Source organism: Rhopilema esculentum, chromosome 15, assembly GCF_057945365.1.
Source record: "Rhopilema esculentum isolate cy_ngs chromosome 15, ASM5794536v1, whole genome shotgun sequence".
Taxonomy (NCBI): domain Eukaryota; kingdom Metazoa; phylum Cnidaria; class Scyphozoa; order Rhizostomeae; family Rhizostomatidae; genus Rhopilema; species Rhopilema esculentum.
In genome coordinates this window covers 766159-780177 of record NC_142829.1, presented here as the reverse complement: position 1 = coordinate 780177, position 14019 = coordinate 766159, and the positions used below count along the sequence as shown (strand labels likewise).

Here is a 14019-nt window from a genome sequence, read left to right as displayed (position 1 = left end):
TGCCTTTAAAACACTCGTTGAATCTGTCGCAGAGTCGAATGGTGAATGGTGGTACGAACAGACGCAAAATTTCTGGACCGCACCCTTTTACTGCCAGAAAACACATCTGACACCCTTTATCCCGTAGCCACTCCCTAGCCACGCCCTGACCAAGTTGATTGCTTGAAAATTTGAATTTGAAAATTTGAAGGAAGGTTTTGACGGGGAAAAATTTGCCCGGAGGAAGGTTAAAGACTTTTCTGGACTCTGAAATTAATGTAAAACACATTCTTTTCCACCGACAAGATCATAATTCTATGTAGCTTTACGCCTGTATGAGCCCCCGTTAGGCCTGAAATTAAATAATAAATTATTTGAAATTTATTCTGTGTTGTAGGCTTTGAAAACTAAGCTAGCAGTTTGAATAGAATATATATCGGGAAGAGAAGAGCTCAGTAGTTGACTCATTTTCAATTTCTACGCAACACCGCTTTTATACCTATTATGTTTTGAAAGTATCCCAGGCCGAAGGTTCGCGAGAAAGATCTAGGAAAGATAAACATTTGAACCACCCTACAAAGTAACGTATGAAGCCAATTTTAGCCTTCAATTTCAGAGCAAGGGTGTTTCAAGGAACAAAACAGGGCTTGGCCTTTGCATCTTCTGGGCATCGCCTAGGCTTTTGCCTCGGGGCCCATCCCGCCTAGCGGAGGCCCTGAATATTACACGGTGTTATTATAACTTAAAGAGTCTTTCCATGCCCAAATCGCCTCAAAATCACAACAAGGTCAACTGATAAACAGTGAATGTAGTTAAAAATATTATGCGGTTCTAGATATATTTTGACATCAACTAAAAAAATAACAGTACAAATCTTATAGGATAGGATATGTATATGGAGGTAAAGTCTACCCTAAGCGATGCTATCTTCTTAAAAATTATATTCATGCTGCAAATCTGTCCATAGAAGAAAACAGCCCTATAACTAAATTTTTTTACATCGAATTTCACCTGGCAACATCAACATAAGAAATCCAATATGGCTAGTAAATTTATCCTGAAGATTCTATAAATTGAATAAATAGAAATCTATAAATTGAAATCCTGGATTAATAGATTTATCGAGAATTTTTAACTTGAAATGAGAATTTACAACTTTCCACTATTTCGGTCATAAGCAGAACAGAACATGCTGATGAAAATGAAAACTTTATCAGCAATTAATACAGGTAGATTATATGGCAATTCGTACCAATGAATAATAAAAAATTGTAGATGATTTTGTATACATTGCCACCGAACATCGTGGCAAATGCACTTTATTTCTTTAGAGAAGCTTGTTTTGGTTTACACAGATTAAAATTGTTTAGAAGACATAGAGCTTGTTTACATTTGAATTTTCGTACGTACGTACGTAAATTAGTAAATTCATTAGTAAATTAGTAAATTAGTAAATTAGAAGTTGCAAAGTTGCTGTCTTGGGAAAAAACTGGAAACGTACCATGTTCTACGTATACGCCAAAGTCAGGGTGGGGTCGTTGATGTAAAAAGAATAAATGCTCCATGAAAAAATTTTCAAAAAAAAAGCAACAAGGAGAAAAAATTTATTTTTTGCATTTGTAGAAGGGGTCAACCTCCTTGAGCCCGACAGAGAGCATTTAAAAATGTCGTGTGGTCATGTAGGCCAAAAAGGGACACTTCCGTGAGCTGTTTAGGTACACTTCTTCTGTTACTGAAAAGTGGGGCGTGACTCCGATGTCTATGGATCTTTAAGCCTGGATCTTTACGTCTTTACGCCTGTGCTAAAACATATTATCCCAAATGTGTGGGCAGGGCTGTCGCTAAACACTATCACTTGTGGGGTGCCAGTCACCAATTTGCCGACAAAACAGGGCGTGGCCTAAAATATATCAATTTTTGGGTGCGGCTTTTTGACGCAGTTGATGTTATTTATCAAAGAGTATGTATGTTTTTGTCAGTCAATCATCGCTTCGATTTTCGCGTTGAATTTTTCTTTACCTGAGTACCTGAGGGTACTTTCTTTGATTTTACGCTAGAAGTCAATTTTTTAGCAATGAGATACCCTCATTTATTCAAACAGCCCAGCACGTTTGAATAGGGCCTTGGTTTGTATGTGCAGGCATTGCAGGCAGGGCCAACGAGATGTTTTGGAGGTCTTAAGGTAAAACCGAAAGACGAGGCCCCCTGCGAGTAGAGCGAGCAGAATATTTTTGCGACCACGCCCTTCAGAAGTAATGCATTTCAGAATATTTCTTGCAGTCAGTTTTTGCAATCGTTTAGAACACTTCTACAATTTTTAGGCATACTTTGCTGCGCTTCATTGATTTCATTCTTAAAATGTAAATCTTTACTTTTTTGAGGCCCCCTAAGCCTCAAGGCACTGAGGCACTTGGCCTCCCTTGCCCCTCTCTCGGCGGCCTTGCTTACAGGGGCTTCTAGTACCTCCAGGATAAACGTTTTTCAATAAATATTGATCCTTCCTCAAACTTTCTATGGGGTGCCGCACCCCCCCGCTAGCGATGGCCCTGTGTATGGGTTAGTTCTTCATAACAAAGCCTATTTGAGGGCGATTAACTGCAGGGGCAAGCCTTTGTTTATATGAGAAGGAGAATAAAACCCATTTCTTAAAACAATGGAGGTCAATAGGGCTTGAGGGGCAATTGCCTCCTAGTCCTAGTGAATGAAAAGGCCTTTTTCATACCCCATTCTTTCTGAAGGATTTTTGTGAGAGTTTCGTTCAGGGTTGCCAGGTGGTTAGGGTAAGAATAGGCCAATGCCCATGCGAAAAATGGCCAATCGAGGTCAAAAGAGGCCAAATTTTTAAAAAATTAAAGGACGCTTTTTTTTAAAATAATAGTATTATATTCTTATTGCGTAGTTAGTAGAGAGGACCCTGGGGAAGATTAGTAATTAGGCTAACCAGGTTTATCCTCTGTAAATAAAGTTTATCTATCTATCTATCTATCTATCTATCTATCTATCTATCTATCTATCTATCTATCTATCTATCTATCTATCTATCTATCTATCTATCTATCTATCTATCTATCTATCTATCTAGCTAGCTATCTATCTATCTATCTATCTATCTTTCTAAATCAGCTGTCTGCCCCGTGACGTCTCAGTACGCATGCGCAGTTATAAAAGACAACAAACGTTAACTACCGGTATAACAACGAACGGTATAAATGCAAGAAATATAAGCATATAACATTCTGTGTTTGCTAATAATACGTATTCACACATATGACAAATTCAATTCATCGTCAGCGGCTTTATTAGCTCTAACAGTTCGATAAAGGTTATCTGTGTTAAACAGTGACAGCATTTTGGTACTGGGCACAAAGCCTTTACAACATTTATTGTTGAAGCTTAAATGTGTATGTATGCGTATGATGGTTTCTAGCAAAACAGTGCTCATTCTGGTCACAAAGGAGAGAATACACTCAACAACTGCATTACTGATTGGGGTTGTTTGTCAGACATTAAAAGGCATAATGTGCAAGCTCCCATGGACTATTTCCTAGTAGGTTGCGATATTCCAGTATTCCAACCCAAAAATTGACAGCATCTGACGGAATTCCATTTGCAAAAACAGACTCTTCACTCCAGTTAACATGCAATATACTTCTATATTAGGAGTCAATCGTGGACATACTCTCTTCAATCAAATGCAGCGTTGGAAGCTGGCCAAGGGCACTCTTTCAAATTGGCTTCAAATACGGGATGGGTAAAGATAGCTGAGAGCGTTGAAGTGATCTTTTGAAGCCGTGTGTAAACTTGTTGAGCTGCCTCAAGTAGCATTGAATGGCATCTTGATTTGACTTCATCTATCTATCTAACCATTTCTCTGTCTTGGTTGTGGAGACGAACTAGTGCAGCAATTTCCAATTCAAACTTTGCACCTTTGCATCTGTTGTCTGTGGTCAATGTATTTGGCATGCTGATAACGTGTTTTTCAGCTGCTTGCTGTTCAATTTTGACAACATCAATAGCTATATAAAATTACAAGGATTGTTTGTTGGAAAAGGCCAAAAGGGCCAAAATTAAAGGATAGGCTAAACAAATTTTTTCATGGCCAAACAACTTTTAAAAAGGCCAAAATTAGGAAATTTGGCCTGAAAAAGGCCAAACTAGCAACCCTGGTTTCGTTTGCTTCACTGGTTTGCTAACAGCACTGATGATCAGTGGCTTACAGTTCTGAATACGAGTTCATTTTCTCGATTAAGAGGCTAACTGAAGAGGCTGGTCATGCTTTATTTTATGGCGGACGGTCTCGATAATAGCTAGTAGGAGATCGTGTTTGTACTTTGTGCAAAAATGATTTTTTCAAGTACCTGATGCAACAGTTTCACCTCTCAAGATGCTTTTGAATAATATACGAGCTGTTACAAAGACAATATGCTTATGTAAAATGTTGCAAAATGTCAGGGCCGAGAGAGTAGTTCACCAATTTTTACGACCAAGCATCTCTGCTTTGATATTGGCCGGTATGAGGAGGCATACAACGGCTGCGAAAGTAAGTAGAATTTTTTCATTTTTAAGGTAAGGTTCTCCGCTCCCTGAGTAGTGCTTTTTACATTTAATGAATGTAAAAACCAAATGCTACCTCAGTCACAAAGGTTCCATTTAGGTGGCGATACACCACATGCTCCTCCATGGATGGATGTCACCTGAATGTTTATTCTTGATTTTTATTTTTAGGAACAACCACCAACAAATTCATCTACAGATGTTAAGAATGGAGGTGAGACTAATTCAATATTTTAGTTATTCATAGTTCTCTTTAAAATCTGTGGATTGAATAGAGTATACCAACACACGTTAAAAACGACTTTGAGCAAACTTCTTTTTACTCAAATCTTTCAATGATTTTGTCAGATAAAACGGAAGAAAATGTCGATTGGCTCATGGTATCTGAAATGGAGAAGTATGAGCTTGGAAAGAGATGGCTTGCAACTATGATGGGGGAAGATGTATCATCATTCACGGATGAAAAAATTTCTGTGAGTATGAAACAAATAACAGCACTATCTTGTCATTTTATACTAACCATTTCAAAAGTTCATGAAATAATTTGTAGTCCATTTGCAAACTTTTACTTTCAATATTCGCTTGTTTGACTAAAACTCAAAACCTTTAACTGGTAAGAGGCGAAATAATTTTTTTGCGCAAAGTTGTTAGTTTGTCCATGCCTAGAGACTGCTTGCCCACACATATGCAACTGTTTTGTCTGCACACATGGGTTTTTTACTTGTTCTGTCATGCATGCTAAAGTTGGTTTCTTTCTCTTGAATTTAAATTTTCAGGACTCTGGTTTTCAATTTTCCAGTGCCAAATGTAGATGATCTAGCTCACTATTTTCTACAATTTGGCTAGACCACCTGCTTTGATAAGTTGTTGACTAAAAGTGTAGCCTAGTACAGAGGTAAAGGTCTGTCAGACTGTATAGGTTTATTTGTCTCTGATTTTGGCTGCAATGATCATAACTGATCCATATATTATATGCAAAAGAAACCATAGTCCAGAGTAACTTCTTGAGGTGTGAGTCAAATTCAAAGAGAAAAGATGCTTACTTCTGGATATTTTCATGCCTTAGCCGACTGAAACTAACTAAATTATCCCAGATCTGAATAACTGTGAATAGTTATGATTTTTATCCAGTTAAAAGTTCCAATACCTTTATTGTCCAGTCACAATGGTAGGAGCAAAAATGATGTGGCACAGGAAGGTTTCAAAATTTCTATATGTAGCTGTAATGTTCCTCAGCCATTAGCGATCAATCCATTCAATGTGGCACATGTTTCCTTTTTTTGCCTTTTCTTAAGGGTCCAGCTTTCACAAGCATAAAGAGCCACACTACATATCATTGGCTTGGCCAACCTCACTTTCATCCCAAGTGTAATGGTTTTTTTACCTCAACACAGGTGTCATCCAGTTTGCAGTTGACTTGGACATGCCTGTTTGACTCCTGAAATCTGTCTGACTGTCTCCTTCAATTGTTATATAGTAGCCAAGAAACCTGAGTTGTTTCATCTTGATACCAACCTCTATGCTAGCTGCACTCAGCGATGGGCCACCTGCGATGAGAGAACCTCACTAATCCCTTCTGAACATAACTCATTTGTTCACTGATCTCCTACTCTCACCACTCCTGTCACCTGGTCATCCAACCCTTTGATGATCCAGATAATGTGTTTAGGTACAGCAAAGTCTGTATAAGTGTCTTCCACATTACATCATGGTAAACAGTGTTGAAGGTTTTTGTTTAGTCCACAAACAGAAACCAAACATGACCTTTAGCCTGATTCTCCCACTCTTTCTGTATGACATTGCAGATAGACAGTATTCCACCTGATCTTCCTGTCCCATCTGTGAATCTGAACTGTTCTTCTGTTATGAGGACAGATGTTGTTTAAGCCTCTTGCAGATGATCCTTAGCAGAACTTTTTATGCATGTCTGACTCACAGTTCCAATGTTGCCCATTCCTCTGGCCACATTCCAGCATGACCAACTTCAGTATTTTGATTAAACCCCCCCCCCCCCCCTTCAACCGGCCTTCACCACTTTAGCAGGGATTTTGCAATACTCACTGCCTTGTTACTTTACAGTTTCTTTGTAGCTGCCCCCATTTCTAATTACCCTCTTTGCCTTCTATGCCATTCTCACCATGGCATTTACTCCATTTGCTATGATTCAATCACTTACAGGTTTCACTTCTATGATGGATGGCTTCAACCCATGTTTTATCAAGAATCTGACTTCAGCATATCTCAAGTTCTATCCAGAAGAAGAACTCCATTGTTTATCCACCAAGTTTCTGCTATCCTGAGAAAATATATCTTCAGGCATTCTGCCTCTTTCAGATTCGGTTCTACACTTCCATGATGTGTCATTGTCCTGACATTCCATTTTTCCAAGTAAATTTTCCTATCAACTGGAGGGTTTTGCTTGGTGCCAGTAGAGGCACCTCCAAGAGTCCCCTATTAAGTGCAGCACCGCTAGCTTGACTCTTGGTCCTATTTATGCTGTTCATTGGATCATTTTCATTACTCATATAATAAAGAGGACTATGAGCTGTTAAACAAAAGGAAGCTACTCCACAATATTTTTGGGGAGACACCATCTCCCTTTTCAGAGGATCTTTAACCTACTCAGACATTTTGCCACACTTGATTCATCTGCCTGTGCAGCTGTTTTGCCACTGGCAATTGCTCATAACCAAGAGCATGCAACCCTCTATTAAGGACATTTGCAGGTGACATGGTGGACCTGGGAACAGTGGTGACAAGGGGCAGCTCCACACACTCCAGAACTCAAAACTCCTGAACTGGAACTCAGTGTCTTTACCCAGGACCTTTTTGTATGGAAAGTATGCTAAGTGACACTTACATAAACATCTAAACAAAAATGTTGTCATGTACATCAATGCTTGTTTCATACTTTGCCATCACCTAAAACGAGCAAGGTTTGGTATTTACCCATAAAATGTTTGAAAATATGAAAACTTCTGAATCTGCAAGGAACTGATATCTGAAAACCCTATGTGAAAAGCTGTGTACAGTAGCAGAGCTACACATCTAGACTGAGTTACACATGCAAATACTCACACATGAACTAAATATGTTTTCCAGGTAAAGACTGCAAAGGTAAAAGCTATTTGAGATCTGATAACGCTATGAAGCACTTTTCCCAGAGCCACTATATTACTGATTTCACTTCAATTATAAATTTTTGATCAAAAGCATGCTAATTTATTTTTGTTATAGGAGGCTATCAAGTACCTTCTTCCAAGTCATTTGTTTGCGGAGGATGCCAGGCCCTCAATGAAGGTACAAGCCCTGCAATTTTGTATTCTAACTAAATCTTATTTTTTTAAACATCAATCAGCAACTATTTGAACCAGCTTTATTTCATGATTTCTTTGATCTTCAAGAAATGGTCAATGTTGTTTTGTCTTACTGCCCATCATATCTTTTGAGCAAAAATATTCTTAATATTCTTGTGAGAGCCAGAAGTAATAGAAATATTTATGTACCATTTTGATCCTAGAATCCTCAAGATATTTTTGGCAAAAGGAAAGGTAAATGAAGTGTCTAAATAACAGTGTTATTTTTTGAATTTATATATGCAGTCTGCAAAAATATTTCTGCTATATCTATCCCAAAGCTTAACAGATGCAATTTTTTCTTTTGCTTAATTTTATCCAATCTTAGGTTTTGCTTTACTTTATTTAAAAAATTTTATTTTTATTTTACAAGATCTTTATTACTGCTAAGGCATCATTTCTCATTTCAGAATTTATATAAAATATCAAGATTTTGTCTAACGTCAACAAACATCATTTTATAAAACAAACATATCCAAAGTTATCTCATGGCAAGATTCATACACAAAGTCCTTTTTATAGTAACTAGATAACTAAGAATTGAAGATTTTTAAGTTATTTGCGTGGACAAATCCTCGAAGGGGTTCTTTGCCAGAAGGGAAATCGTAGAAGGAATTGGGGTGAAATGTTGAAAATCAGCAAGCAGTGGGATATGGTGGTGATTTTGACATTGGAAAAAAACATATGTCCATTTGATTTTCGAAATCAAAACATTCAAATTCTCAATAATAAACGTCTTCAGCTCTTGTTGTTGTGAAAATGCTAATTGCTATTTATCGATCAATAACAAATGCTATTTGCCCCTAGAATTACGGGTTGATGCTGGTGGACGCCCTTTTCATTCCGCATTTTATACAGGCCAGGAAGCATACCATGAACTTATATACGTAGGTGCTTTGAGCAAATTTTCCATTGCAGTTTTATTTACCTAAGGAGCTGCTTTGCATCCTACCCAAGTTTCCTTAGGCTATTTCTTTGTAGAAGTTAAATAAAACTTAAGCGCTATCAGTAACGTTGTTGTTTGTTGAACATCAATGGCTGTTTAGAATCTCACGGATAGCTCAATTAATGTATCTATATATGTTTCTTTCAGTGGTTTTCAATGAGGTTCCCCTGTCATCCTCAGGCATATTACTGTCCCTGCCTGTTTTATTTGTAGAATATCTGGAAGAACTTGGAAAGTCTAGAAAAAATGCCAAACAGTCCTCAAACAATCACAGAGCAAGATGAGTAAGTTGAGATCTTTGTTTTTAATTAGCTTACAATGAGAGTTTTTCAATACAATTTTACTGATGCAAAATCTTCATTGCATTTATGAAGCCATTAATGCTACTCAGTATTATGTTATTTGCTTTTTGTGCTAGGCCGTTGTCTTTCTTCGATAAGCCTCTGTTGGTACGTTGGTTGAAGCACCATGAAATGGAAGATCTCTTGCATTGCAAGCTCGCCGATAATCAGGTAAAATCCACACATTAAGTTTTGATTTCATTACGCTACTGGGATCTAAGGAAGTGAAGCGATTTTGTCGCACCGAATTTTTACCCTAGCTGTTTGGTTGTTCCCCAGCCTAGAAGAGAGAATAATTCCAATGGTGTTATTCACGATAAAAGTTTTGTGCTTTTAGTTTTCAAGTCTTTTTATCCCTGGATCGTTGATTTTTCCATGTGATTCTTTACTCGGGATGATTCTAAACAAAATGTTTTCATTTTCAGTATGATTTAATTTTACGAAGACTTTCTCGAATTGCGAAGCACCCAAACGGAGAGGCAATGCAGGATTTTTTATCAAAATATCAAGTACAATTGAGTGAAGGAGGGAAGAAAATCGAAGTAGCGCAGGTTTGTTCGAGCGAAGTGATTTAAATTTCAAACAAAGGGCCAGCCTACATTGCAGTGGCGGAAATATTTTGCAGGGAGGGTTCATTTGCGCTTTTGCTAACCGAAAAGGGGAGAGGAAAAACATTTCTGGAATATGTTTGAGAATTGAGAATTTGTCAGAGAATCTAAGTTTGTTTCTCAATTTGCACCTTTTTCAACTAGAGAGCATCATATTTAGGTGTTGTTGAAAAAAAACTTTAAATTGTCTAGCAGATGAACTCTGCAAGCATTACAAACAGTCTAAGAAGCAATTCCAAACCTTGAGGTTAGAATTTTGGCATAAATCTCACACCCCCACACCCCCACACCCCCATCCCCCGACTTCACTTGTTGCTTTTTGCAATGAGCAACAAAGAGTCATTCTGCTGAGGGAAAACCGCCTTGAGCTTTTAGATAGACATTGGATAGACATTGGATAGACATTTCGATAGACTTCTAGCTATTATCACTGGCATCCGCTTTGTAGAATTCTTTTGATTCAATCAATCGGTCAATTACTGTATCAGTATTTGCTTCAACCAGACAACCAGTCAGTCAATGAGTTTTTTGAGAAATTGAATGAACTTTATTCATTAATTGACTCATCCACATTGGTTTTGAGAATAAAGACAATAATGTGTAAACGAATAAGCCTATCTGTTCTGTGACCTAGCCAAAACTTTGCGTATTTTCCAGCAGTTTCGGTGTTTTTAAAGTGATTTCTGTGTCCACAATCCACCCGAAGTAAAGTCTAAAGTGCAAACAGGTGATCTCAGAGGGTCCTTAAATGTAATACTGTTAGTTTACTGGTATCTATATGTTGTAAATGAATTCGAATATAAGGAGCAATAGATCGACAAATCAGGAGCTCTTTAAAGAATTGAAGCGTACAATGAGACGGTAGTAAAGTGAATTTGATTTTGATTAAAACGTAGCCAAGATGATGGTTTTACTTTGAGCGCTTGTTTTGATCAGTTCGGTAAAATTAATTTTTCACGGAATTTTGCTTTAAGCATTAGATGATTGATGGCTCGTGAGTTTTAGTACGAGACATGACAGGCCGGTTTTTCTTGAGTCGAATGTCAATTGTCAGAACTTTGTATTCCTTTGGAATCATAGCAAGCTGCTTTTTATTGTGGTGTAGCTCTGTTTTCATTCTTTCTTTCATTCTTTGTCTTTGCAGATAGACGAAAATGGGGTCGTCACAACTATGGGTAAAAATCAATTTTGTCAGTTTAATATCGGGCATTTTATGAAGTGAGCAACTTTAAAAAAGCACCTATCCCAGAGTTTTTATTAGACACATCAAATGACCCTGATGATCTTGAAATCTCCATTGTTACATGATATAATGCCAATTTATGACACTTAATCTGCTTGTATTAGTTTTTTTTCAGTAAAGCAGAATGAACACACGAAACAACATTTTTATACCCTTTGACTTAGAATTTTGATAAGCATCCCTCTCTAACAAACCCCCCTTTTTACCCCCCCTCTCTCTGGAAACTCAAAATTCAAGCCTTCATGGAGCTTGTACGGTTTATTGTTTAGTGAATTTAAAAAATAGCTTGTTGCACATTGTCATATCAACTAGTCAATTCAATCCATGATTTGTTAATGTTCCGATTTCAGGGTACAGGAAATGTGCAATAGCTGAAGTCAAGTTAAAAGAAGGAAGTGGAAAAGTTATGATCAACAACATGCCGATGACGAAATTCTTTCATGCCTTTGATCACAGGTAGATTATGGCCGTGGTTCTGTTTCAATTTGACCATCTTTCCCTCAAAACAAATTTATCCTTAAAATTAATAAATATGCTCAGTTAGTAGGAACAAACCTTATCTCAAAGGGGTTTAGCAAATGGGTTTCAGTCATTCGAAAAGTTATTGGCAGAATCGTCACATGATGGTACCAAAAGGCATATCTAATTACTTAAAACAAGGCACTTTTCTTTTGTATTTTAGAAAACAGGTGCTTTTTCCCTTAATGGTGACTGGTCAACTGGGAAAATTTGACGTTGACGCAGGAGTAATTGGCGGTGGCCCAACAGGTGAGTGATTCGTGGTTGCAATGTATTGAATTGAGTTGAATGATGTTGAGTTGAATTGAACTATTTTTAACTCTCATAAGATGCTTAACCTCTTTTAACTGTCCTAGCCAATTGAAGACAAAATGTGGCGACATTAGCTTTTAGCAACATAAGGATTTATATCCTGTTCGCAGATGCTATGATTTGATTAGATTACTGCGATATCTTGTGCACCGACTCATTTTTGGCTGTGGTCGTTATTTTCTACCCAATCGCCGTCATTTTTTTCTGTACAGCATACCGTGTCTCTTTGGCATTCTATTTGATATTATTTCCAAGTGTGACACTTCAAACCCAAACTAAGCATGAATATGCAAACTGCAATATTTTTATGAGTTATGACAAAAATAAAATGTATCCTAACGTAATTTTGCTAAAAAACCTTGATTGTATTTCACTGTGAAGATTTTACAGTCGAAGAATGTTTTTGTGTTTGCTTCACGATATTCTGAATCACGTACAGCATTTTTACTTATCGTGTTTGAATTTTAGGCCAAGCTGGCGCCATTCGCTTTGGAATCAGCCAAGCCCTTCTTAGTTTCTCAGAATCGTTTTTTCAACCGCTGGATAACGGTGAATTAGTGTTTTCAATTTATTATTACTCTAATTTAGGTATTGAAAATTTCTATTAAAAAGAAATCTTGCCTGCAAGCAACAATAAAGAGTTGTGTTTTCTTATATTGTTGTACTTGTCGTTCAATCTAGGTTTCAATGAGAAAGACGTTTGCTTCATCTCGTGTAAAAAGTATAAAGTCAGTGATATTTTTGAACTGTTGCAATATCTTTGTTTAAAAACTAGACGTGTCAAACAAAGACAAATAAAGACAAATTATCAAAGAAAGTATATTTTCTTTTCAGCTGGCTTGCTGCTAAGAGATAGAAGAAAAGTTGAGAGAAAAAAGCCAGGCCAGAAGAAAGCTCGTAAAAAGTTTGCATGGTAAGTCGTTAGGCAGATTTCTTGAACGTTTTCTTTATGTCGCGAATGATATCGTGTTATCAGTTGAAGGCAGACAGAAAATATTGTTCTTCTCTTTTCCTTTTTATTTGAGATAGATCTTAATCCAAATTTCGAGAAATGCTTTTTGTCGGAAACTATTTCGACCTACCCACAAGAGATAACAACTTAGCATTTTGTCATGAACCCTTGATTTGCTATCATAGCAACGATTTGACAATCATTTTGTTATTTAAATTTGCGTTTTTCATCAACTGCTACTGCTGTTAAAGTCACAAAAACATCCAACTCACCAATTTTAACCGAATTCTCTATCGTATTAACTGTTACCAAATGTATATATGTTTACAATTTTCGCATCCTCCACAGTTTTAAAGACATAAATTTATTAATAAATAAATTTATTATTAGAAACCACTTTATAAAAACAGATCGGAACATAGGTAACTTGGGTGCTGAAACCATCCCCAATTTCAGAAAGTCCCCCTTAAGGAATATTTTCAAGATTAGTGTACACAGCTCAGTCATTAGTTGGAAGCCGACATGTCAAAATCCTTTTTGTTCGACATGTCATACTTTGGCATTGCGAATATTATTGAATGTGCAGAAGGTTTTTGTTGGTGGGTTTCATTTTATTTTCCGCCATCATCATCCTTCCTACAGTGCCAGACACTGTCATGCTGCTTGACTTTCTGATTATTTAGTTTGGGTCCTTTTTATTTTGATGTGTCCCTCCTGATTTTCTTGAGATAACGAACACTTAAGTCTCCTAAGGACCATCCTGCACTAAGATTTTAAGAGCTCAGGAGCAAGGTGTTGAGCTGCCTTCTCATGCGATCATCGGTCGCATCAATGAGTTAATTATTTCGTGTTTTGGAAGTAGCAATATTTTTAGTGTTTTGATTTCGTTATCTAACGTTCTTTTTAATTCGTGATTTTAGGGTCAAACGGTAGCAACTTGGTAATTGTTTGAACTCTGAAAGCTCTGAGATGGAGGAATTAATTGGATGAAGTTGTGTATTGCTCACACGTATTCGTAATGGCGAATTGTATATTGAAAATGTGTGAAGTGACAATTTTCAAGCATCTCAAAAGCACGAAATCCTGAGCTCATGTGAATCGCCTTTGTTTTGTACAATGTTTTTTTGAAATGAATGCTTATCAAAGATAAGATTCCATTGATCAAGAGTTGAACTGGCTTTCTTTTGAATTCACAAAAACGAACATTTC

General features: G+C 37.0%; 1 protein-coding gene across 1 annotated transcript; it reads left to right on the top strand.

The window, feature by feature from the left end:
• Positions 1 to 4233: 4233 nt before the first annotated feature.
• LOC135685384 (small ribosomal subunit protein uS9m) lies at positions 4234 to 13983 on the top strand. Its single transcript, XM_065201311.2, has 15 exons — positions 4234 to 4519; positions 4705 to 4747; positions 4882 to 5006; positions 7771 to 7833; positions 8054 to 8084; positions 8697 to 8776; positions 9049 to 9119; positions 9254 to 9347; positions 9602 to 9727; positions 10929 to 10959; positions 11378 to 11483; positions 11710 to 11795; positions 12327 to 12407; positions 12693 to 12771; positions 13731 to 13983. Exons 1-15 carry the CDS (start codon positions 4364 to 4366, stop codon positions 13741 to 13743), a joined length of 1185 nt encoding a protein of 394 aa, XP_065057383.2. The 5' UTR covers positions 4234 to 4363; the 3' UTR covers positions 13744 to 13983.
• The last annotated feature ends 36 nt before the right edge of the window (positions 13984 to 14019 follow it).

Bases quoted from the DNA above. Each gene is read 5' to 3' on its own strand.
- LOC135685384 (XM_065201311.2), top strand. From the start codon at position 4,364: ATGCTTTTGAATAATATACGAGCTGTTACAAAGACAATATGCTTATGT. The intron at 4,748-4,881 runs GTGAGACTAATT...TGATTTTGTCAG, and splicing joins TACAGATGTTAAGAATGGAG to ATAAAACGGAAGAAAATGTC. The intron at 12,408-12,692 runs GTGAATTAGTGT...TTTTCTTTTCAG, and splicing joins TTTTCAACCGCTGGATAACG to CTGGCTTGCTGCTAAGAGAT.